Source organism: Solea senegalensis, linkage group LG17 (assembly GCF_019176455.1).
Source record: "Solea senegalensis isolate Sse05_10M linkage group LG17, IFAPA_SoseM_1, whole genome shotgun sequence".
NCBI classification, from domain to species: domain Eukaryota; kingdom Metazoa; phylum Chordata; class Actinopteri; order Pleuronectiformes; family Soleidae; genus Solea; species Solea senegalensis.
Genome location: NC_058037.1, coordinates 17,935,343 through 17,961,686, shown reverse-complemented (window position 1 = coordinate 17,961,686; position 26,344 = coordinate 17,935,343). Strand labels below are relative to the sequence as shown.

The 26,344-nt window shown below is 43.2% G+C and overlaps 1 protein-coding gene across 3 annotated transcripts; it reads left to right on the top strand.

Annotated features, from left to right (window-relative positions):
• Window positions 1-12,975: 12,975 nt before the first annotated feature.
• Window positions 12,976-26,108, top strand: lrwd1 (leucine-rich repeats and WD repeat domain containing 1). Of its 3 annotated transcripts, none has more exons than XM_044048559.1 (16): window positions 12,976-13,023; window positions 13,819-13,905; window positions 15,371-15,605; window positions 15,937-16,056; window positions 16,203-16,349; window positions 16,441-16,533; window positions 16,842-17,180; window positions 17,529-17,643; window positions 17,776-17,882; window positions 18,171-18,381; window positions 19,036-19,108; window positions 20,287-20,430; window positions 23,633-23,739; window positions 23,832-23,993; window positions 24,760-24,854; window positions 25,887-26,108. In XM_044048559.1, exons 2-16 carry the CDS (start codon window positions 13,826-13,828, stop codon window positions 26,043-26,045), a joined length of 2,187 nt encoding a protein of 728 aa, XP_043904494.1. In that variant the 5' UTR covers window positions 12,976-13,023; window positions 13,819-13,825; the 3' UTR covers window positions 26,046-26,108. The 3 variants fall into 3 exon arrangements, with proteins under 3 accessions (XP_043904494.1, XP_043904492.1, XP_043904493.1); XM_044048557.1 differs by having other exon boundaries at window positions 17,526-17,643; XM_044048558.1 differs by lacking the exon at window positions 12,976-13,023 and adding an exon at window positions 13,280-13,448 and having other exon boundaries at window positions 17,526-17,643.
• Window positions 26,109-26,344: the final 236 nt, after the last annotated feature.

The window sequence follows — 26,344 nt, the reverse complement described above, 5'->3', positions numbered from 1 at the left end:
AAACAATTGACGTGGCATGGATTGGCGTGGGTTCTCTGGCATGACAGACAAGACGAACTGACGCAGGGCAGAGGGAAGCACAGGCTATATATAACTCAAAGTAAATGGGGAACAGGTGGAAACAATCAGGGCGGGGAAGATAATCAGACTGGCGGGAAAACTACAGGGGAAGGGCAAGTTATCTGAAACGAGAGGAAAGAGAGATGTCAAAATAAAACAGGAAGTCACAAAACAAATAGAAGGCAAAACTAAACATAACTTAACACAACTTTCTGGATATGACAGTACCCCCCCCTCTAGGGACGGCACCTGACGGCCCAGATAACTGAGGGTGGCGTCTGTAAAAGTCTGTGATGAGGTCAGGATCCACAATAAAGCTAGCAGGAACCCATGATCGTTCCTCTGGACCGTAGCCCTCCCAATCCACCAGGAACTGCCTGCCCCGGCCCCTGTTGCGCACAGCCAGCAGAGCCTTGACTGAGTAGACAGGGCCGCCGTCGACCATCTGGGGAGGTGGAGGGGGTGCGGCTGCGGGCACCATGAGGCTTTCCTTAACCGGTTTCACCCGGCTGACGTGGAAGGTGGGGTGGACTCTCATGGACCGGGGCAAACGCAGACGGACAGCGGAAGGGCCGATGACCTTGGACACTGGGAAAGGCCCCACGAACCGTGGAGCCAACTTCCTGGAGGCGACTTGGAGAGGCAAATCCCGCGTAGAGAGCCAGACCTTCTGGCCAGGCTTGTATACAGGCGCAGGTAGGCGCCTCCGATCAGCAGCCCTCTTCATGCGGTCCACACTGCGTAGGAGTGCCTTACGGGCGGCTGCCCAGATGCGGTGGCATCGCCGGACCATGGCATGGGCCGACGGGACGATGATCTCCTTTTCTGTCTCGGAGAAGACAGGGGGCTGGTAGCCGAAGACGCACTGGAATGGAGACATGCCAGTTGCCGAGGTGAGAAGAGAGTTGTGGGCATATTCCACCCACACCAGCTTCTTGCTCCAGGAAGCCGGATTCTGCGACACCAGGCATCGAAGACAGGTCTCTAACTCCTGGTTGAGACGTTCCGTCTGGCCGTTGGCTTCTGGGTGATAACCAGAGGTGAGGCTGACGGTGGCCCCGATGAGCTTGCAGAACTCTTTCCAGAACCTGGATATGAACTGGGGCCCCCGGTCTGAAACAATGTCTTTGGGAAAACCATGAATACGAAATACTTGAGTCATCATAATCTCTGCCGTTCTTTTGGCAGATGGAAGCTTGGGTAATGCTATGAAATGAGTCATTTTAGAAAACCTGTCTACCACTGTGAGCACAGTGGTGTTTCCTTCAGAGACCGGGAGCCCCGTGACGAAGTCGAGTGAGATCTCAGCCCATGGACGAGTGGGAACAGGGAGTGGCTGCAGCAACCCCATCTGCGCTCTGGAGGAGGTCTTGTTGCGGGCACAGATGGAACACGCCTCCACATACTCCCGAACCTCCCTCTCCATGGAGGGCCACCAAAACCTCTGGGAAATGACGTACATGGTCCTCTTAACTCCTGGATGGCAGGTGAGCAGTCCGGGGTGAGCCCAATGGATCACCTGTGGACGCATAACAACAGGGACAAACAAGCGATTCTCCGGACAACCACTAGGTGTCGGATTCTCACCATTAGCCTGCTTCACCTGAGATTCTATCTGCCAACTCACCGCTCCTACCACACGGTTCAGTGGTAGGATGGGCTCCGGTTCCTTGGCAGTAGGCTCGGGGTCAAACAGACGGGACAAGGCATCGGGCTTGGTGTTCTGGGACCCCGGCCTATAAGACAAAACAAAGTTAAATCTGTTAAAAAAAAATGTCCATCTGGCTTGGCGAGAGTTCAGTCTCTTTGCTTTGCGAATATATTCCAGATTCTTATGATCTGTCCATACAATGAATGGGTGCTGTGCGCCCTCTAACCAATGTCTCCACTCTTCCAAAGCTTTTTTCACTGCTAATAACTCACGGTTCCCAACATCGTAGTTTCTCTCTGCCGGCGAGAGTTTATGAGACAGGAAGGCGCAGGGATGAAGCTTGTTGTCCTTCTCAGAGTGCTGGGAGAGTACTGCCCCCACTCCATTATTGGAGGCATCCACCTCCACCACAAACTGCCGGCTGGGATCAGGAACTGTGAGAATGGGGGCAGTAGTGAATCGCACTTTGAGCTGCTGGAAGGCCTCCTCAGCTTGAGGGGACCACAAAAAGGGAGACTGAGGAGAGGTAAGTGCATGTAGAGGTGCAGCTGTGGCACTGAAGTTTCGGATAAACCTCCTGTAAAAGTTAGCAAATCCTAAGAATTGTTGAACCTTTTTGCGGCTATCAGGTGTTGGCCACTGAGCCACAGCGCTAACTTTAGCCGGATCCATTTGCACCTTTCCAGGGGCTATGATAAAGCCAAGGAAAGATACAGTGTCGGCATGGAATTCGCTCTTTTCTGTCTTGACATATAATTGGTTCTCCAGCAGTCGCTGGAGAACCTGCCGTACATGATGCACATGAGAGTCTAAATCTGGGGAGAAGATCAATATGTCATCTAAATACACGAACACAAAGTGGTTCAGGAAGTCTCTCAGTACATCGTTGATCATTGCTTGGAAGACAGCAGGAGCATTGGTCAACCCAAACGGCATGACTAGGTACTCGTAATGACCACTAGGAGTGTTAAAGCCTGTTTTCCATTCATCCCCCTCTCTGATCCTAACCAGATGATAGGCGTTTCTGAGGTCTAATTTAGTGAAAACCTTAGCTTGCTGAAGCTGATCAAAAGCTGATGACATTAGTGGCAGAGGGTACCGATTCTTAACAGTTATGTCATTAAGTGGTGCATAGTCTATACATGGTCGGAGTGTCCCATCTTTCTTTCCCACAAAAAAGAACCCTGCCCCCGCTGGAGATGAAGAGGGGCGGATAAGACCAGCCTTTAACGAGGACTCAATATACTCGGTCATAGCCTTCTTTTCGGGGCCAGAGATGGAATATAGTCTACCCTTAGGAATAGGGGACCCCGGGATCAAATCAATGGGGCAATCATAAGGCCTGTGGGGAGGAAGGGAGGTTGCCTTCTTTTTACTAAATACCTCACTCAACTCGTGGTAACATCTTGGGACTGAAGTCAGGTCAGGAGTTTCAGAGTCTGTGACATGAACAGAGGCAATGTTATCACTAGTTTTCACATTATGACAAGACTTTAAACACTTGGTTTTACATTCTTCTGCCCAGTTCAAGACCCTCCCAGTACTCCAGTCAATGTGCGGGTTATGTTTCTTCAGCCAGGGAAAACCCAAAATGAGAGGATACTGGGCAGAGTTATATAAATGAAATTGCATAAGTTCATAGTGGTTATCAATGATAACTGTGAGCAGTTCAGTCTTGTGCGTCACTCGAAAAATCCGACTGCCATCGAGAGCGCTGGCCTCTATAGGCTGAGATAATTGTTCTGTTTTTAGCTTGAGTCTCATGGCACAATCCCAGTCCATGAGACTTTCATCAGCCCCCGAGTCAATGAGAGTCTCCAAACTAAGTGTGGTGTTGTGATGCCTCACCTTAGTCTGGGTTAAAGCTCGAGGAGGGAATTCCGTGGAGGAGAAACGTCTCCCCAGTACCCCCCTGTCGACTGGTGAGCCTGTGCCTTTTGCCGGACACGCTGCTAGCAGATGCCCTTGCTGTCCGCAATAGAAGCACCTGCCTTCCTGCAGGCGACGACGGCGCTCCTCTGTGGACAGTTTGGTTCGCCCCAACTGCATGGGCTCCTCCACCTCCTCGGATGGCCTCTCCCTCCGGGTAATGGGTGATGGAGCACGTGAGGAGCTCCGCCAACTGGGTGTAGTGACAGCAGCGCGACCCTGATGACGACCAGCTGCAGAGGCCATTCGGCTTCGTTGTAGCTCCTGTAAGCGGTTGTCTGTTCTTATGGCCAGAGTCATTACTGAGTCTAGATCAGAAGGCAAATCTAGGGGCACTAACAAGTCTTGAATTTGATCTGAAAGTCCCTTGAGAAAAACATCATACAGGGCCGTGGTATTCCATCCGCTATCCGTGGCTAGGGTGCGAAAGCGGATAGCATAGTCACAAACAGAGTCTCTATTTTGTTTGATGTTGCTCAACTCACGTGCTTTCTCTCGGTCGGATGAGAGGGGATCGAAAGCCTTCCGCAGAGCCTGTTTAAACTCCTTGAGGGATCCGCAGATCATTGAATCCCGAGACCATTCAGCCGTAGCCCATGCCCTCGCCCTCCCGGTGAGGTGGGAGATCATGAATGCCACCTTCGATCGTTCCGTAGGAAAGGCTGAGGGCAAGTGTTCATAATGCATATCACAGTCCACAATAAACGCCCGACATCCTCCTGACTCACCAGAAAACTTTTCTGGGGGGGAAAGGCGAAGAGTCGTGGCATGGGGAGCTGAGATCAATGAAGCTCTGGTATCCGCCGGAGATGGTGTGGTCATGGTGTCTGAGGGAGAGGGATCCCTTGTGAGATGAGCAAGGACTTGATGTACTTGGTTTGCCAGGAGGTTAACTTGGGCTGTCATAGAGGCTTTGAACTCCTCCTGACTTTTAGCCATCCCCTTCACGCCACTGTGCAGAGAGGCCATGTGCTCCTCCTGCTGAGTCAGGCGGGTGTTCTGGGAGCGAACGGCCGCTGTCAGTTGTTCTGAGTCGGCTGGGTTCATGCTGGTCAGTTCGTAATGTCACAACCGAACAAGGACTTGAACCCAATAGCACGACTCAGAGACAACTTCCAAAAATACTCAAATTTATTGGACAAAGTAACAAATAAAAATCACTCTCAAAGGGAGGAAAAGTATCAACAGAAAATCACTCTATCGAGGAATCACTAGATAAGCAAAAGGCCAAAGTAACAAATTATAATCACTCACTGGGAGGAGACAAAAGGTCTAGGCAAGGTGCCAAATCAAAATCACTCTTCACGAGGAAAAAACTCTGATGGCTCAAAAAGGGACAAAACAAAGTAGCAACTAAGAAAAGCAAAAACCTTACAAACAATTGACGTGGCATGGATTGGCGTGGGTTCTCTGGCATGACAGACAAGACGAACTGACGCAGGGCAGAGGGAAGCACAGGCTATATATAACTCAAAGTAAATGGGGAACAGGTGGAAACAATCAGGGCGGGGAAGATAATCAGACTGGCGGGAAAACTACAGGGGAAGGGCAAGTTATCTGAAACGAGAGGAAAGAGAGATGTCAAAATAAAACAGGAAGTCACAAAACAAATAGAAGGCAAAACTAAACATAACTTAACACAACTTTCTGGATATGACAGTAAGCTGTCTTATGTTTTCAGTCAGAGCACTGAGGTCAACAACTCAGCACCTCCTGGTCCGTCCATGTTCTGTTCTGAGGCACGAAGAGTCTGCCAGACCATAGACCCGAGACTATTGATTATTGGAATAGTGTTGTTTCACTCATAGTTTTTACCTTATTTAGAGATTTTAGTTTCTTAATATTATTTAGGCATGAGGTTGTTTTTGAATGTGAAATAGAAATAAAGTTGACCCTGGTCAAAATATTAAACTGTGTGTCTGTGTGTGTGTCTGTCTGTCTGTCTGTCTGTGTGTGTGTCTGAGTGTCTGTGTGTGTGTGTGTGTGTCTGTCTGTGTGTGTGTGTGTTTGTCTGTGTGTGTGTGTGTGTGTCTGTCTGTGTCTGTGTGTTTGTCTGTGTGTCTGTCTGTCTGTGTCTGTTGTCTGTGTCATGTCTGTCAGTGTGTGTGTGTGTGTCTGTCTGTCTGTTTGTCTGTCTGTGTGTGTGTGTGTGTGTGTGTGTGTCTGTTGTCTGTGTGTGCGTGTGTGTGTCTGTCTGTTTGTCTGTCTGTCTGTGTGTGTGTGTGTCTGTCTGTCTGTCTGTCTGTGTGTCTGCCTGTCTGTGTGTGTGTGCGTATGTCTGTCTGTGTGTGTGTGTCTCTGTCTGTGTGTCTGTCTGTCTGTCCTGGCCAGAGTGTCCTTAACATTTTTAATTTTTAATAATTCCTGGTTAAGATTTCATTTTTTAGTAGTATATATCTATTTTTCATGAATCATTTTTTATTTGATCTGATTTTTATGATGACTATTACATCTTTTTAATTGTGCCTTATTTAAGGACACTTGTTCTCTTATTCCTTATTTACTTACTTCTCTACCTTTGGTGTTCCCTGATCCTCAGCTCCTTTGTCATTTACAATCAATTCAACCTTCACATTAGTGAGAAATGTGAAGGTTTACAGGCACTTTGTATTCAACTGTATGAAAAGTGCTATTATTGATTGTCTTATTATGGGAGAAAAAATGGATCCTGTTTCAACTGATCAAATGCTCCAAATGTGTGTTGGTCAAATGGAAGTCCTCTTTCATCAGTGTTAGAATCTAATGATCTATGATTGACAGCTTTGCTTTTTCCTTTAGTGTGCGGTCCACAAAAAGCTTTGTATCCTTATACCAAACCTTGATATTACTCACATGTTGCCTTCAGTCTAGTTTTCATTATATACATTAAAAACAAATAAAAGCAAATACACATAAATACTTAGTCTTTGTGTTTCATTACTTTTAAGCCTGCTGCTCTGCTTTGTACTGTCACTAAAGATCTGGCTGGTCATTAACCATTCAAAGCACTCAAGTCTCAAGTCTGTGTGTGTGTGCGTGTGTGTCTGTGTGTGTGTGTGTGTGTGTGTGCGTGTGTGTGTGTCTGTGTGTGTGTGTGCGTGTGTCTGTGTGTGTGCGTGTGTTCGGTATTTACATTCCCTCGGGCTTTGTGGACAGAAGCCAGCTAGCTCATTATATATCCTTTGGAGGATTTTAATTGTTAAATCTGAACAAAGATGGCTCAGTGGCCATTTCTGCACCACATTTGTGTGTGTGTGTGCGTATGTGTGCGTGTGTGTGTATACTGTGGAGGTTAATTTTTGACACTTTATTACAATTTGCCTCACGGTTTTGTGTTTTTGATGACCTGTTTCATGTTTTTAAAATTCCGGTTTTACATGATGTTAAATATGTGAGTGGATAGATACAATACATAGACGATAAGTGTTGTTTTGTAAATGTTAACTTTGGTTTAACAGTTTATCATCATTTTAATGTAAAACTATTTTGTCAGAATGAGGAAACACATAGTATATAGACATTGTTTTGGCCAGTTTCATACATTTGTCATAATGTTTAATGGATTTCTAAAAACCAGTATTGACGCTATCTTACATATAAACCCTGTTATTGCTTTATATCTTATCCTCATCCGATTGTTTGTGTTTTGTTGGGTTATTTGCAAGATAAAACTCTAATATCTGGTCCAACACTAAATCTAAGCTGCTCTGTATAACTTTATTTGACACAGTTAAATCACATTGTTCACTTCAGATTATTCGATGAAATTGAGGCAGCACTAAAAACTGTGTAAATACAATGAAAGATGAGTAATAGTTTTTCCACTGGTCAATCACACTGTTAAAGAGAAGAGCAGTAAATGTCATTGTCTCTTTTAGAAACACACTTAAAAGCTCATAAGCGTTTGGCGGCCTCTGGCACAGAGCTGCACATAAATTTAAAGCTTTCACAAACTGACTTATGCCTTGCATCCTAATGGGATGAAAGGAGGTCGACTGTGAGCGGAGCTCCAACATAGGCTCAGTGTGCCGCCTGCTGGCTAAGCTGCCAAACAACATTTCTTATCTCTACAGCGAAACAGCTCCACCTACTGGACATAGGGTAGTGATACTACACTGCAGCTGGACTGGACATGTGGAAAGAGAAATGCATCTGGATTTTCAAGAGTACCTTAATATCACTTTAATTTAATAATTAGGTAATAGTTTTAAGGGTTTGAGGGTCACATATAGCATAGCAGCTGTTCATGTGAAAGGTCTTTTAATGCACTGCGTCAAATGGAACGGGCGAAGGCGAATGCAGCGGCTTCATATTTCCTCACTAACACATCACATGATTATTCTCTTACTGAATGTCTTTCCCAGTCAAACTCTGCGGTTGCTGCTGCTGCTGCTGCTGCTGCTGCTGCTGCTATATTGAGCAACTTTTCTTTGCATCATATTTTTACAGATAAATAATTTTTACAAAAAGCCAAAAAAGTATTTATTTGCATATAATGACTAAAAAGCATTACATGTACATGAAGGTGAAAAGCATGACATATTAATATAATATGGTAATTAAGATACATATTTGCAAGTCAGTCAAGGTTTACATTGTAAAATGACAGCTTCAGAACAACACTAGGGCACATATTGGTCAGAGCATATAACAACAATCTTATCAAGTAAAGTCTTTTCCTCGCCTTCGTATTTGACCACAACACCCAGGCACATGGTCCCATTTAATGTTAAACTTGGTGCACATACAACCAATAACTCGTTCCACGTGGATCCCGGCGTGAGCTAGTTTGCTGGTCTGTTCCACATCTTTAGCATCCAGTTGGCTGCGGCCCCTGGTGAATGCAGGTTTTTTCAGTGTGGCACCCTGCTGTCCACCTGTGTTGTCCATTGGAGCAGCATCCTCCTGACATGTCTGGACGACCCTGTTTCCATCTCAGCTACAGATGAAGTGTTGTCTGATGGTGATAAGAATAAGAAATATTGTTGTTATACAAAATCATTTGAAATCCAAACAAAAATCACAAGGTGCTGTAATATTGATCATACAGATGCATTGATCAGTGAATCATGGTATCCATTCATTCAAGTACCAAAACATTTACCTGAAGGAGCTGCATTGTCCTCATCATTAGCTTGTCCTGCTGATGCTGTTTCCACCCACGTGAGAGATTGTTGTTGTGATCTTTTCGAACGGGTCAAATGTTTTGAAATTGCCTTTTAGTTATTATCATTATTATTATTAGCTTTATTATTATTTATATTTCTTCATTTATTTCTTCATGTTTATCTATTTTAATCATTCGAAATAAAGCTATCAATCAATCGTCTCGTCCTGGCTCTTAACCGGGTAAACCTCGATGTGCATCTGAGACATGGTGTAGAACCTGATAATGTAGTAAACCTGATAATGTAATAAACCTGATAATGTAATAAAGTGCATTTCCCAATAATGTAATACACTTTTTACCAATAATGTAATAAAGTATTACATTAACAGGAGGTTATTACATTATCAGGTAATAATTCCCCAATATTGTAATAATTTAACAGCAGACCACCCGTTACTTGGGTTCAAGTTGTGATACTGTGTAAGCAACGCAAGCTCCAGAGCTCTAGCACCACCAACAGGACAAAGTTGGACATGCATGTATGTACATTAACTTTTGACTTGTTCATCCGTTTTTCACAAACGATGTATCACTGGAACCCTTGAGCCAAGTCGAGTTCAACGCATCCTTAATGTTTTTTTCGGCCATCTTTGATTTGATCCATAACCTTTCAAAGACTTCTCTTGTCACACATTTTGTGTAATCTTCTCAAAACATCGTTCAGATGATCTTCAGACCATGCCACACCAATGCATTCAACATTCACTTGGCACTTTAACTGTACTGCAATGTTTAACCGTACTGCAATTTAACAGGCTGCTGCTAAACATCATTTACATTGATCTCTACACTGACAATTGCTGCTTAACGTCTTAGGGAAGTGTGAATGTGCGTGTGAACAAAAACGCTCTCTCTTTTTGTTGCACTACTTGTTGTATGTACAGCTTAATGACAATAAAAGTGATTTGATTTTGATCTTGAAATTCAAAGGCACTTGGCCGTGGCAGCCAATCAAACATGTCGTTGAGGTCACCAAACAGGAAGTAAGCCAATTTCTCTGCAACCTTTTAACATATTTTAACCAAACTTGGTACATCGATTCATGACATCATCATTTGGTGACCTTTGACCTCTGGGGACGCTGTGTTTAAACTGTTTACTTAATTTCAACACCCCTTTCCATCACATCGGACAGTCTTGCCATCATCCCCGAGAAAGAAGCGGTCCCTATTCCTCCAGAATCTTATCACAGCATTGCATTGCACTTTTGTTCGTTTTTTAACAGGGATTTCAATTTTTCCTCGTAGTAACTTGGAGATGGTTTTATACGTTTCATCATCCATTGGCTGGTGACCATAACCACAGCACATTAAGCACAAAAAACATTAAGGATGCGTTGAACTCGGCTTGGCTCAAGGGTTCCAGTGATACATCGTTTGTGAAAAACGGATGAACAAGTCAAAAGTTAATGTACATACATGCATGTCCAACTTTGTCCTGTTGGTGGCACTAGAGCTCTGGAGCTTGTGTTGCTTACACAGTATCACCACTTGGACCAACGGGTGGTCTGCTGTTAAATTATTACAATACTGGGGAATTATTACATTATATTACATTATAATGTAATAACCTCCCGTTAATGTAATACTTTACATTATTGGTAAAAAGTGTATTACATTATTGGGAAATGCACTTTATTACATTATTGGGGATTTATTACATTATCAGGTTTCAGGTACACATGGTTTGTGCCGTTTCTCTTCCAAGCTGAAAAACGATTGAAGCGTGGCGGTCGTGAGGATGACTATGACAATTTACTACGCAGCAGCTCCTCGCCATCTCTTATTATACTGCAGACAAAGTATGCTATACAACAATAACTTTACGCACGCACTGCATACCGTATACATTTGAAAAAGTAAAGTTTATCTGACATCATCATCATCCTATACATCACATTTGCCCATTTTTGGTATTCTATCTCCAGTACAGACGCCACTTGAGGACAAAAATGATTCTCCCGTTCTCCTGTCTCCTGAAAAAGAAGTTGTGTCAGCTTATTCTATACATTCTTCTGATTGTAAATGTGCACCATAACAGGTTTGACATCAGTGCCATTTAGTCCAAACAGGACGCATCTGTGCTTCTTGCCACACTATGTCTGGAACTGGCCTACAGGCTTCCATTGTAAACATGTTGTAAAAATCAACCCTCTCATGTGGAATGTTCCTGTGTGTGATTGCTAAAGTCCGTATTATATAAAAGCAACACATGTCTTTATAATGAGCTCATTCTAATTACACAGATCACACCACATGCAACTCTTATATTTATATGTCTTTTTTCAATGTTTCTAGTTTATTCATTTGTTTATGTTAATAAACCCTAAGCATATGTTGTAGGTCTCTGCTCAATAATTGCACGCATATAATGAAATTAGTTTATACCTGCAACCACAAGATCTATTTGAATACTTTGGGTAGGGAACACTTGTGAGATTTGTTTAGATGTGTAAATGTGTGTGTGGTGAAGAGGAAATGAAGATGAATCTGTCAGGCAGAAAAACACTCTGAATCACTCTAATCATAGTGCAATATGTTAACATTATCTCTGATAAAGTGAAGCAAAACAAAATAAGTACAACAAGTACAAGTGATGTTCATTTTTATATGTTTTTATAATAATATATATAGTATTACAAAGCCCCAGACATGACATGGGGGGGGCTGTGATTCGTGGCCACAAAATACTTATTAGTTCCCACAAAATGGGTTTAATGTGCACTCAAAATTAATAATATTAATAACATTGTCATGAAATACCGGGAGAGCTGTAGTAAAGCGTAAAATGTAAAGCGAGCGAAGAGGGATGAGGTTGTCCAAAGCCTGGCATTACACAGGCATAGTTGTCAGGAGCGGTGTGGGGTTAAGTGTCTCGCCCAAGGACGAGAGGAGCCGGCCAGGTATCGAGGACTCACCGTACCTTTGAGCATTGCACACGTTCATTGATGTAGTTGTGGCTTTTGGATTAAAAAAAAAAATCTGTTTTAAAGTATTCTGTAGAAAGTAGAGACAAATAAAGACCAACAAGAACAAAACACCTCTCTCTTCCTATTCCATCTCAAACCAACGAAACTCACTGAACTCAAGCTGGAATACATATCTCTCCTGTTCTGGCTTCTTTACACTGGCTCACTGTGTCATTAAGGATTGAATTATTGTTTTTCTTTTTGTTTTTATTGAAGATGCACAGAAGAAGCATTTACAGAACATCACAAAATAATATGATCTATGCATCCATATTTATACATTGAAGATCAAAAAGACATAACAAATAAAACCCTAAGCCCCACCCACACACAAAACCCTCCCAAAAATAACAATATCAATAATAGAAATAAGAAAAAACAGAAAAGTAAAGAAAAAAAGGAAGCATGTGAGGAGAGGAATCTTTTATACTATAAAAGTTGTTACATTCTTTCCTTATATTTTAAACTGCGGGTGATGATTCCCAGATTCTCAGTGATATTAGCCGGAGGTTGAAGCCAGTTCCTTGTGATCGCCTTCTTTCCAGGCGCCAGCAACATTCAGATTTATGAACAGTCCCGTTTAAATGTCCAAGATATAACACACTTATGTATCCCATGACATCCCAACACATTACATAAAATGGAGTGAACAGATTTCCAGAATGGTAGAATTTTAGGACTCTAGAACATGTGTGTGATTGGGGTCCAAACATGACTGATACTTCTTTAATATTGGGTGTTATAAAGCATCCGGTGGTGGAGTGGATCTGTGGTTAAGACCGGTACCCTGTGTGCGAAAGACATCATGGTCGCAAGTTTGACTCCACCCCTGACTAATTGTACTCAATTCTGTTGTAAGTATCACATGTATCTAACCTGGTCCGTCCATGTTTGCTGTGTGTTCCACATTTTATTCCAAATTTCATCTGTGATGTCCTCAATTCAATTCCTTTTTTAGTGTCCACTAAATATAAATAAAGAACTGAAATAATGTGTTGATTGTTTTGTGTTATGATTGTATCATTATATTGATTATAGGATTCATTTCATCTTGATTTTTCTCTCCTAATAATCCTGCATCCTGGTTTTGTAGTTCATGCTTAACTACTAAACAGCCTGTGGAGGGCAGCATTGCACGTTACAGTGTAAACACTGCCGTTAATCCATTAGAAGAATAAGAACTCGTTGTGAAGCCACGCCCATCGGATGTACGTAGAGTTTCCCCGGGAAAGGTCGATTAGTCGAGGAGAGTCTTCACTTCAACGTGTAAGTAACAAGCTTTATACGTAAATATGACACAGACCGAAGTTAATGTTTGTTGATGTTCGTTTCAGTACTTCCTGTTAATGTTTACAGGAAGTAATGCGGAAGCGGCCTCGGTACTGCACGTGGCCAGTTGTGTTGTTGTTTTTATTTATAAAGTTTATAACTCGTTTATAACTGCTACGTTGTTGTTGGAGCCTCTAAAGCCTAACGTAGACCGCACATTGTGCATTGTGTTGCAGGATACTTTTACAAATAAGAACATTACGACTGTGTGGGCTTTATTAATGTAGTTTAGTCAAGTAAGCAGTTATTAGAGCAGTGTATCATATTAGTTTGAGAGTCACTTATTGTATTGAGTTTGAGTTTGGTTAAAAACCTCGAACCCCCTGTGAATGGTACCAGTATCCCTGCTGTAGCTCTGCTAGGTGTGTACTTCAATGTGTGAAAACAAGTTTGCAAATGAATAGCAGAATTGAAGGCCCCGCCCTGTGAGGTCAGTACTAATGCAAACCTGACAAAGAGCTGGCTTTAACATCACAGTTCACACCTGGTATTAACATGTGTGCTGGGTGTGTCTCCTGTGATCACATCAAATACCGTCCATCCATCGTTCTTATCCTCCACATCAGGGTTTGACCATAAAAGAATCAAATCCGAGGAGCCAGAGTGTCTGAAGAAAATGAAGCAGAATTTCCAGCCCCATCCAAACATGGGTCCATCCATGGGTTGAATCAGATTGTTGTGTAACTGATGTCTCTCTGCTGTCCTCATGTTTGACTTGTGTTCCTCCTCCAGAGAAACAATGGAGAAAATAAGTGAGAAACTTCTGCTGCAGAAAGGCTCGCCAAAGACCGACAGACTGGAGCAAATCACCTCCCTGAAGTAAGTCTGTTGCCTTTTGTGTGTGTGTTGCAGCTCATGACTCCCTGTGGTTAAAGTTTCAGAACTCTCTGTGAGCAAGAAACAAAAGTGAATTTATTGTTTGACTGCAGTGTAACGCAACCTTTGAAGTTATAACGCTGACACAAAGAGACACATACGTCAATTTAAAGTTTTTCAATTTTCAGTAAAAAGAAAATGTTTGTCTGTGTAAAGTAAATACTGGCCATGAGCAGTAGGTGGAGCCAAAGTTCACCACATAAGGATCACTAGGTTTAACTTGATGTTGTACATAAAGAGAGCTCAGGGCTGCTGATATATTTCCTATTTTTATATGTTTCCTGTCTTTTCTTCATCAGTCCACGTAGTCCTCCTCACCTTCTGCGTGAAGGGTGTTTCAGTCGAATTCTTGCTCACTGAAACTCATTCACATGTACCTTTGAGTTAGGGCTGGGTGATATGGACTAAAAGTCATATCTGGATATTTTTTCTGTGATGTAATCGGGGTGTCCCCCAAAGCATTATAGCATATTAGATCAAATGTTTTCCAGAGGCAAACCCTTTAAAAAATAAACAAACTGTCCGTTATAAGTTTAAGCCACATGCCAAATGTCAGAGGTCACTGAAATAAAAAAAAACAAATCTCTTTCCTGCATGACAAGAATATACAGTCATTAATTCAAAAATACAATACTGTTACAATGTTAACAGAAATACAAATGGATTAACAAACATGTCTAATAAAATAAATCTGTGAAAATGAATGCGTCATTGGGTTTGAACAATTTTCTCAATGATTTCACATAGATATTTAACTCATAATTAAATAATGTCTTATATGTTATTATCAATATGTCCAAAAGTGACTGACAGTAATGGAAAATAAGGCAAAACTCTGTAGTGTGTGAACTATGAACCAGCTAGTCAACGATAAATCTAACACAACAAGAGAGGCGGGACTTAAGGCAGAACAGCCAATCATCAGCCGGTGTCATGTTTGAGGCAAAAACGGGGCAGAGAGGAGGCAGCCGTAGGGAGCGCAGGAACGGAGCGACTGTAGTGAGGCGTAAAAACTGCAGAAAAAGTGTGGGTGTTAAAACATCCACATCCCCCACGGGTGGGTGTGTGTGTAGGGAGGGAGAAATAGGAGCAAGCTTGTGTATTGTCAGTTTAACGCAAAATGAACTATATCAATACAAGTGATATTGTCCCGCGTTATATCTCATTTAGAAATATATATATATATATATGTTAAAATATGGAGATATCGCCCAGCCCTAGTTTGATTATCATTATTATGTCTAGTTTACCTCCCTTAAACATAAAAACTGGTAAGACAGGTAAGACTTCTTCAAACTCCCTCCATTCCCATTCAAGTCTTTTTATGCACAAATGAAAAATGCTGATGGAGACACATGTAGAAACACTGTAGTGTGGAAACACTAACTTGAAGCTCTCTGCTCCTCAGTCTGTCTAAGCTTGGACTGAAGCTTCGGGACTTGCCAGTCAGGTTGCTGTCCTGTCTGCAGTCCCTCGAGCGTTGGGATCTGTCTGGAAACGCACTGCAAGAGTTACCCAAGAATCTGAAGCTGCCTACACTTCGATACCTGGATCTGAGTGACAACCAGATGGAGGATGTGACAACTCTAGAGTCTCTAAGCAGCTTGGAGGAGCTGAAGATGGAGGAAAACCTTTATATCACTGTGAGGACTCGACTTAAAGTACAGTAGAGGGGAAAAGTGATGATTCATCATAAAATCAAATGCATACAGAAAAAAATACACACTTATAGATGCTGGGATAGATTAATTTAAAAACACACAAAAGGGAGCTGAGGATACACTATCCCACCAGTTTGTATATATATGCATGTATATACGTGTGTGTATATATATGTATATGTATATATATACATACATATATACACACACATATATATATATATATATATATATATATATATATGTATATATATAAATATATATAAATATTTACCAGTACAGACCGTATGTAATTTTTTGTTTTGTTTCTCAGGTGAGTGATAATTACAAACTGATGGTACTGTTGCCCAACCTGAGGATCTACAATGGTAAAGATGTCAGTACTACTGCCAACCATTTGCGCTATGTCTACACTGAGAACCTGAGAACCAGGGTATGAATTATTATTATTATTACTATTTTGATCCCTTTCACTAATCCAGTATGAGGTCATGTTATAGGCGAGACAACGATGGTTATTAAAAGTGTTGTACAGTGCAGGTACTTCCCTGCTGTTAGTGAAAACTGTGCTGTCTTTAGATCCATGCACTGTGGGAGAGGAGCTTCCATCTCCCCGATCCTATCACAGCAAAGAAGCTGTCTGAGCTGGAGACAGAGTTTGTCAACACTGCCCGTCACCAGGTGAAATATGGACCCAGCTCAGTCTCTGACTTCGTCAAATGGAAGGTGAGTCACTATGTTCTGTTCACACACTGGGAGACATTTACTTTTGAGAAGTCACTTTAAGTTACTATCTCTCTGTCACTGTGGGTTTTAGGTGGAGATTATGGCAAAAGAGTACCTGCACTCTCTGGTAGAACCAAAGACGCTACGGGAGAGCAACAAGACAACTGATACAAAAGACAACTGTGTAAGAGCTAAAATCATTTCTGTTACATTCAGTTTTATTTATTCACAAAACACACTTTGTCTCACTGGACACATCTTCAGACCTGTTTTAATGTCTGCACATGAAAGTGATGAAACCTTATGTGCGCCCTCTGCTGGATTCTAAGGGATACTGATTAGGCACTTAGGTGCAGGATCTGAAAGTAGCACCACCTTTTCTTATTTGGTGATTATTTCCACAGCAATGGCTTATAAATTATTCATTGACTAGTATAGAAAATGTAAGTTTGTGAATTTGTGAATAATTATTTCTAGTATTGGCTTTTTCAGGATATCTCAACTCCTACTAAGAGGAAAAAAACACCAGAAACCAGCGTAAGTCTGGCGCCTGGTAAAAAGCTGTGCTCAGATCTCCCTGACTCTTCAGCTGAAGACAGTCCTTGCAAATCCCAACTCCTCCTCAAATCTAAGACATTTACTGAGAACAACTGTGTCAGGATGAGCCCCCGCAAGAGAGGCACGTCTCCCTCCACCCCCGGCAGAGGACGGCCCAGGGTGGAGACACCCAGGACAGCTGCTAAGAGAGAGAACGGTGCACAGATTAAAGAGGAGATGGATGCGGGTGCTAAACAGAGGGCTATTGACATGCTTCCTGCACTAAAGACACAGGTAAACAATAATGTAATGAATGAATAATAAACAATAATTACATTTGAACTTGTGACCATGATGTCTCTGCACATGGGATATACCGGTCTTAACCACTGAGCTACCCCACCCCTAATAATAAATAGATGAGGGTGTCAATGCTGGATCATTGGGGTTAGGGTTAGAGAACCTCTTCTAATGTTGAATATGGTTACATTAGACATCAATAGTTCACTTTTTCCCTCTGTGACCCACCGCAAAATAATAATGTTAGCTCTGCAATTGCATTCATTTTGGTTGTCCATCTGTACCAAGTGTCCAATTATCTCAGTCGTCTCTCTCCGTCCTCCTGGTTTTTCCTCTCAGCAGCCGCTGAGTCTGAAGCCTCTTCACGTTCTCCAGTGCCACAGTAAACAGGACAGCAGCGAGGATTTCTCCACTCAGCTGTGGGCCTGTGCTTTCCAGCCGCTGCCACCTTCCTCTGGTACACAGAGAAACACGACTCTCACTTAAATCAAGTTTTTTAATTGCAGCTCAGATGATGTACACATGTACACATTTTGATGAATCCTTTTCATCACAGGAAATCACAGTCAGTTCTCTGCTGTATTGACAGGCGGTGCTGGAGGAACCCGTATGGTTGCCACCTGTGGAGGTGACTCTATCTGTGTGATTGACTGTGAAACAGGGATGGTGATGAAGAAATACAAAGTTCCTGGGGAGGTATAGAAACCTTTTTTTATTATAATGCAACTAAATCAGTCATGATTAAAATACACAGGAATAAAAAAACTGAAGTTAGTGAGATTTTAGTCTTTTCAATTGTTCTGAAAATCTGAAAGACTTTTTCCATAATTGTAAGAAATTGTGGACTTATGATTTGACCTTGGATAAACTTTGCGGTCCTTACCAAACCTGAACATGAATTTATTAATACAAGGTTTCATATAAAACTGTGGTGCAGCATAACTGGCCTACTGAAAGTGTGTTGCTCATTTTTCTTCCCATCAGGAATTCTTCTCCTTGGCCTGGTCCACTGTGTTGATGTCCAGGGGAGGCGGGGCCTCAGCTCAACACTGCAGCATCCTGGCAGCTGGTGGAAAGAGAGGACTGGTCAAACTGATCCATCCCCGAAACAACGTGGCGTACGGGGAGTTCAGAGCCAGTCGCAAGTCCCTGTCTGTCCTCCGCTTCAACCATCACAAGGGAAACTACCTTTTTAGTGAGTCAATTATTATTTTTACACATAAATTTCCACTCGTTAAGTGACTGCTGAAGTTTTTTTGAGGTTCTGAAATGTTTGGTGGACGCTTGTTGTTGTGTTTTCAGTCAAACTCCAGCCTGTTTACGAGCTCAGTGTTGCCGTTGATCTACTGCTGACACGTTGATCAGATCAAATGTATTTTTGGGACTTTGGTGTTTAAATGAACCTAATTGAAACAACTTAACCAAATAAGGCAGCACAAGACCAGCAGCCCCCGTGTCCCGGCAAGCATTAAAATGCAGATCTTCTATTTGAACTCTGGTTTGGGAGAGTGAGCAGTTTCCAGTCAGAAAAGTCTAACCTAATAGTGTCTTCAGATATTGTAGATTTAGGCAGCTGTTGGATGTATTCGTTCAGCCTTTTATTAAGGAGCCCTTAAATTAAGGGGCATTTTCTTGAGTGAGAGCTTATTAGTAAGACACAGCTGACACACACCAGCTCTCCACTTCAACTTTGACCTCCTGCAGTCTGTGTCAGTCCTGCCTTCTTAAATAAAGGGAAAACACTTCACTCCTCTCTGAAACACTGAAGTTGGTTTCTCATCGTTCTTTTTACACCAGTAAAGTTTTGAGGTGTCACAGACGTGGTATATTTCTTCATCATCTCTTGCAGCGGGATCATATGATAACAGGATATTGATGTGGGACATTGGTGGAGTGGACAGCCAGTACAACTTCAAAGTTGTGTGAGTATTGAAACTTTTGTAATTCTTAAGTTGGAAAAGTGTTGATATGTAATGTTTGCAATAATGACAGCAGACTCACGATTCCTGTAGAGATGTTTTTGGCTGCACTGGACAATTTTCCTTTATGTATTCCATACAATTTATACTGTCCTTAAAACTTGTAAGTTCACGGATGGTAGGAAGCTGCTATACTGGGACAAAGTCAGTAGTCCAGTTAAGATGTGTCGCTGCAGTAGCTTGACTTAGTTCGTGAATGGAAATGAACTCGGTGACACACATGAGTCTAATTTAACTTCATGAGGTGAGCCACGGCACTGCTCAGTATCTATAAAGCTCGTTATTAGCTTCCTGCAAATGACTCAAAGTTGAGTTTCTGCTGCTGCATCTTCACATCAAAAACATTTACAGGGTGACTTTTATTGTGAAGTACTTACAGGAAGTGAAATGGGTGCTCAACTCAGTGGAGCTTTGTTTTAATTATCAGGTCATATCTTTGTTTGTTACAGCTTACGTTCATTCAGAGATGTGAACGTTGTTGTGTGTGAGGATGGTTTTAAGTGTCTATGTCACTATTGGCACATTTCCACCGACTCTACTCGCCTCGCCACGGTTTAAGTAGTATTTCCACAGTACCTGGTACCTGGTACTATTTTTAGCACCTGCTCAGGCGTGCTGACTATGTGATGATTGGTCAGAGTGCCGTCACAGGAAGAGACGTCCCACACACAAATCAAGCCGAACAGTGCTGAACTGTAGATCAGTTAAAACGACGTAACAATCCTATAAACGTGCGTTAATCTCCAACAACTACAGGAGCCTGGTGTAAAGTCACTAGTCACTTATGTGTGTGTGTGCGTGTCAAAGTCACTGCAGTTTCACTCAGCCGTGCAGTGATGACTCCGTCCACATTAAGTGGGTACTTTTATTTTTGTGCAACCTAATCATGTCGTGTTGTGTCGCGCCGAGGCGCGGCGAGTAGAATGGTGGAAATACGTCATGTGACCCTCTGCAACAAAGACAAAAGTCATCATATGATTCCACACTGTCTGTCCATTTTAGCTTTAACACTTTCCATGATAAACCTCTCTTTCTCCTTCTGTTGCCATTGTTTTCTATTTGACGGGTTGTGTCTGTGTCTGTAGTATTTGAATGAGATTGTGATATTTCTGCTCGTTCAGTCAGTTACTGCTGTTGGAAACCAGTGCCACACCTCTGCACATCTGCCTCCCTCCCACCTCCCCGAGCACTCACCTGCTCACAGGCTGTGAGGACGGACTGCACTGCTTCAACACACAACTTGGTGCCAACAGCACCACCAAGAGGTAAAGACACCCAACTGTGTTTTGTGTGTGCCTGTGAGTGAGAGTGCAGACATTGTTACTTATCAGGTTCAGCTTACATCAATACATACAGTAGAGAGTCTGTTTCAGAGTCTGTTTCCTCACATCTCCCTCTCTCTGTTGCATGTCTGCTCTGTGCTTTCTAAAAGAAATGTGTGCTTTTAAAGTCAATTTATTTTTAAATGTATTTTGAAAAATGCACAGAAGAAAACGTTCCCTGTAGTGATTATGATGAGAATGAGACGGCTTAACGTTTTGTTCTGTGTGTGATTTGAGTTACAACATAGTTTTTAAAGCGTAACTTTTAACTGTTCTGAGGCTGAATCTACAAAAAGTGGTTAGGAGTTATCAGTGAGTGGGGCGGAGGGGGGAGCACTGCAGTGACAGCGGCAGCTTGCTGTGTTATTTCCACTTGCAGTTTAGAGTAGGGCTGCAACTAAGGATCATTTTGATAATTGATTAATCTGCCTTTTATTTTTTCGATAGATAGATTATTAATCTAATAAAAAGGAAACACACACACTCTCTCTCTCTCTCTCTCTCTCAACAAAAGGGAAATGCAAATAATATATATTTGACCAGACATAACTTGGGTTTCTGAAGAAATGAAGGATCAAGTTAAACTGTCTGTAAATAATTGCATAAAAACTTTATACACTGTTATTCAGCTAATTATTGCTAAATGTTTCTACCTCTTTCGGCAAATTTGTGTGCGCACAATTTTCTTCTTCTTCTTCACGTGGTGTGTGGTTGTGAGAAGAGAGTAGCAAGGAGAGATAAAAACTCATATATCTAACTATCTATAAACATAAATATCTTTGTTCTTATTTTCTAATATTTTATGTATTGTATGGTCATTGGTATTATTGTGTTTTTGTTGTAGTTTAGTGTTTTTCCATGTTGTCCCTGAAGCACAGAGTGCACATCGTTCCTCCGTCTACTGTGACGGTGGAAGATCAGGTTGGACACAGGAACATCAGCTCTGCTTCCCGCATGAATAAAGCAGTGGTCGTGTTTCTTAAAGAAGAAAGAGAGGTAGCTAAACTCGTGGAGAGCGGCCTAGTGCTCAGAGGGAAAAACCAACAGGTGTCTCCGTTGGCTGTTGGGTTATAAAGACCTTAAACATGTTCAGTCTGTCAGAAGACAGGTGCTGATGTTTTTAGACTCAATCACTTGATGTTTCTTTCCGTGTTAAACGTGAGAACGGTTATTATATGGTGTTTGCCAGCTCTGGACATGGACATGTTGGACATAAGGATCGCATGCCCGCACAGGCGGCAAGCGGCGGATGCCGTGGCTGTGGTGCGTGTCGCGCCTGAGGACGTGTCACACCCGAGCCGCCTGAGCTTGCTGGTTCTGTGGCTGCGGTGTGTGTCACGCCCGAGGACATGCCACGCCTGAGGAGCTCGCTGGTTCTGTGGCTGCGGTGTGTGTCACGCCCGAGGACATGTCACGCCTGAGGAGCTCGCTGGTTCTGTGGCTGCGGTGAGGATCGCTCATGCCTGAGGACATGTCACACCCGCCTGAGCTCGCTGGATGCGCTCTGAGCTCGCTGGTTCTGTGGCTGCGGCGCCCACGCTGAGGCGCCATGAGGCGGTCACACCGAGCCTGAGCTCGCTGGTTCTGTGGCTGCGGTGTGTGTCACGCCTGAGGAGTCATGCCTGAGGACGTGTCACACCCGAGCCGCCTGAGCTCGCTGGTTCTGTGGCTGCGGTGTGTGTCACGCCTGAGGACGTGTCATGCCTGAGGACGTGTCACACCCGAGCCGCCTGAGCTCGCTGGTTCTATGGCTGCGGTGCGCGTCACGCCTGAGGAGCTCGCTGGTTCTGTGGCTGCGGTGCGCGTCACGCCTGAGGAGCTTGCTGGTTCTGTGGCTGCGGTGCGCGTCACGCCTGAGGACGTGTCATGCCTGAGGACGTGTCACACCCGAGCCGCCTGAGCTCGCTGGTTCTGTGGCTGCGGTGTGTGTCACGCCTGAGGAGCTCGCTGATTCCACGGCTGAGCCCTCACTCCACATATTGAAAGAATATGAAAGGAACATTCTCTGTCAGGTCTCAGAAAATCCATATAGACTGTGGTTCTTGATGCGGACACTTCCCCTAAAGGCTGCTGGCGGCTCCTGTATAAGCCTCCTGTTGAAAATACACAGAGCTACAGCTACAAACGCCTGGATCCTAGCACTGGGGAGGGATGTGCTTTTGTGGGCAGACAGAGACTCTAGAACACTTGGTGGTTTCATGTTCTTGTTTGGCAGACTTGTTGAAGTTTTTGCACAGGTGGGTAGAGGCTCTGGGAGAGGGTTTTTCTGCTTCCATTTTTATTTTTGTGTTGTGGTACACTGTTAAATAATGACGAACAATGGTTCTCATCAATTTCTTGTTGGCATCTGCTAAGCTTGCAATCCTGAAGAGCTACACAAACCAGGTGTCAGGTGTGGGCTGGACAGAGCCTGAAGGGCCTGGTCTCAGCCAGGCTCAGGATAAAGCACTCGTTCTACAGACTGACCTGTAACCCGGTCCTGTGTTCAGGGTCAGTGCAGCTTCATTAGTTGTGTGTGTGTGTGTGTAAGTGAGTGAGTTGATTATTGACTATTATTAATGAAAATTGTTTTCCTAATTAAAGTTTTCTTAAAGTCGTCTTCTAGCTTAATAGCTTTGGTTGGCTTCCTGCCCCACATTAGGGAGTAGCAACTGTATGTAAGATAACATAGATCCAACTAATCGATTATTAAATTAGTTGCCAACTATCTTAATAATCAAATTGAATCGATTAGTTGTTTCAGCTCGAGCTGCGTTCAGCGTGAGTGACATGTCTCACGCTGATGAGTGATAAAAGTCACCGCACATAAATTAGTCATCTATGAATCGATGATGTGAAGGTAAATGTCTTGAATTAGAGACCGATCAGCCAATCAGAAAGTAGCACTCACTGTTGCCGGGTAAATACACAGGTTGCAGAATGGACACACTGAGCTCCGATTCGCACAGCTGTTTTTTTGGGGGTTCTTCTCACATGGAAATACTCTGTAAATGTTGTAAACACAACAAACCGCAGTATTTCTACAGAGTGAATAAACAGGATTCTTTCTGTGATGTAGTAAAGTGAAGTACAACACGGGATCTTTTATTATGAAAAGTAAAGCAGATGTTTTATTTTACTCACAAGACTTGATATAATCTGACAGCAGGTCCAATGAGATGGAGATAACCTTCCCCATATATGAGAGGGAAGACAAAGACCATGACTACCACACTGTGGATGGCCTGAGTTTCCTTTCTGATGACATAGTCGGTAAGAGAGTCTCTGCCTGTGTTCCATTCTTACACACTCAGCAGTTCATTTTTGTATTGAGGCACTTGCCTTGTTTTTTCTTCATGCTGCAGCCTCCAAGAACTACTTGCATGGTTCAATTTACCTGTGGAGCTGGAGCAGGACTAAGGCTCAGCGGCCTGATAAGAAGAGCAGGACAGTGTTTGCTGTGGTTCTTGCTGAGCTGCAGTGGGCCAACACTGAGATTCCATACCTGGCTCTTAACACATGTCCTGGTAAGTCCACTTCATCATATCTGCAGAGCCACTTTCATCATTTGGGCTTCATTCTTTAACTGGAGAAAGGACTGCCACTAAAACCCAACCATTTATTATTAAGTCAAGTAAAAGAAACAGGAGATTATACTGTCCTCTCAGAATGTGTTCTTGTTACAGAGAGGAAACGTGTCATCAAAGTATTAGCACATTAACCTCCCTTTTTCTTTTTTAAAGAAATACAAATGACTATTTTAGAGATTAATGTGATGAACCACATCAAAAATCTAAAACTTAACAAATCACTAGTCAGCAATGGGTAACCTTCCAAATTATATTAATGTTTCTATCAGATTTCACATTCTTTTTCTGCTTTTATACAATGAAGCTTTTCACAGAATCAACTGTTTCATTCAAGGTCCAATTACAACAAGCCACACACACACACACACACACACACACACACACTCACACACACACACACACACACACAGATATACACACACACTCAGACAGACAGACAGATACACACATATAGACACACAGACAGACACACACACACAGACAGACAGACAGATGAGCCACTAAAAATAATACTTCCCTCCCACTCTGTGGGATGAATCACAAAGTGGCCTTCATGCTAGGAAGCCAAATCTCCAGTAATATCAAATGACTGGAATTTTGATGTGAGATTTTAAATGTGTTTAATGATACACATTTAAAGGAGGCGACCGGTGACTACACTTGTCCCTCACAGTCACTAACGTGTGTGTTCTTCCACTTGTAGGTCAGGTCTATGTCGTGTGTGGTGATGACAAAGGCAGGCTGTGGACATACCACGTCTCCCACCTCCACACTGGGAAAGCCATACCCCCCACTGAGGTATCATCTCCTTTAAATGGTCTCTTACATAAAGGGATAGTTTGAGTTTTTTGAAGCATGCTTGTATCTGTTACTGAAGCAGTCAGCACCAACTGCACTGTGCACCCTCTGTCCCGAGAACCTGCCTGAGAAACAGAGGCTTGCTCTCAGGGATACAAGGTACATAATCACCTAATGAAGTCTACAAGACTGTAAGACCACATTTTCAACTGTTTCAGCAATTCATTGATTACTAAATTAATCAACTGCTTTTATAATCGATTAATTGGTTTGAATTTTTTCCAACTTCCATTATACAGTTCTAGCACTGACTTGGCTCTTCTCTACTCGATTAGGTGTCACGCATTTACCTCGTCAACATGGGCGGGGTGGTCATCATAGCACTGAGCCACTCCACCCCTCAGGTGGAGTGGCTCAGTGGTTAAGACCGGTACCCTATGTGCGAAAAACATCATGGTCGCAATGGTTGCAAGTTCGATTCCACCCCTCGCTGACTGTATTAAGTCGCTTTGGATAAAAGCGTCTGCTAAATGACATGTAATGTAATTTCCTGCATGACTGGGTATAGTGACAAGCATATTTTAGTACAGTCACTATACTAAAATCCAGCTGAATGGGTTGTGATTGGACTCGCTGGCTTTCTGCAGTGTTGTTACGAAAGACTTTTCTGTTAAACACTGAGATTTTAGTGTTGGAGAATAACATGTTTTCAGGATTAATGTCACATTTTAGTATTGGCTCAGATATATCGGCCGATATTTGCGCTTTTTACGTGTATCCGCATCGGCCGTAAAAGACCCATATGGGTCGACAAAAACACCAGGTGCCAAGTACTGACCCTCATGGAGCAGCAAAAACCAGATCTGAGCCGTGCTAGAAAAGCATTATTCTGTCAGCAGATAAACTGAAAATAACATGCAAGCATCTGGCACCCTCTGTTGGTCATAGCGGCAAGTGCGGAAGCGCGTGTGCACATACACACACACACACACACACACACCAAAAACAATAGTTGACTTATTTGTTTTGCAGGTGCTCGAGTGGCCGATGCCTTTAAGGACGGATCACAGCCAAATGGACGGCCCCTCCATCAACAGTGTAGCAATGGACCCTGAGCTCCAGTACTTGGTGGCTCTTAGTGACAAGAATATGGTGATGGTGTGGAAAAGAGACCAGTGCTCCTCCTCCTGAGCAGCGTTCCTCCTCCTGACCAGTGCTCCTCCTCCTGAGCAGCGTTCCTCCTCCTGACCAGTGTTCCTCCTCCTGAGCAGCGCTGACCCTCCTCCTGACCAGCGTTCCTCCTCCCTCCTGAGCAGCGTTCCTCCTCCTGAGCAGTGTTCCTCCTCCTGAGCAGCTCCTCCTGAGCAGCGTTCCTCCTGAGCAGCTCCTCCTCCTGACCAGCGTTCCTCCTCCTGACCAGCGTTCCTCCTCCTGACCAGCGTTCCTCCTCCTGAGCAGCGTTCCTCCTCCTGACCAGTGTTCCTCCTCCT

Bases quoted from the DNA above. Each gene is read 5' to 3' on its own strand.
- lrwd1 (XM_044048557.1), top strand. From the start codon at position 13,826: ATGGAGAAAATAAGTGAGAAACTTCTGCTGCAGAAAGGCTCGCCAAAG. The intron at 13,906-15,370 runs GTAAGTCTGTTG...TCTGCTCCTCAG, and splicing joins GAGCAAATCACCTCCCTGAA to TCTGTCTAAGCTTGGACTGA. The intron at 17,181-17,525 runs GTAAACAATAAT...TTTTCCTCTCAG, and splicing joins TTCCTGCACTAAAGACACAG to CAGCCGCTGAGTCTGAAGCC.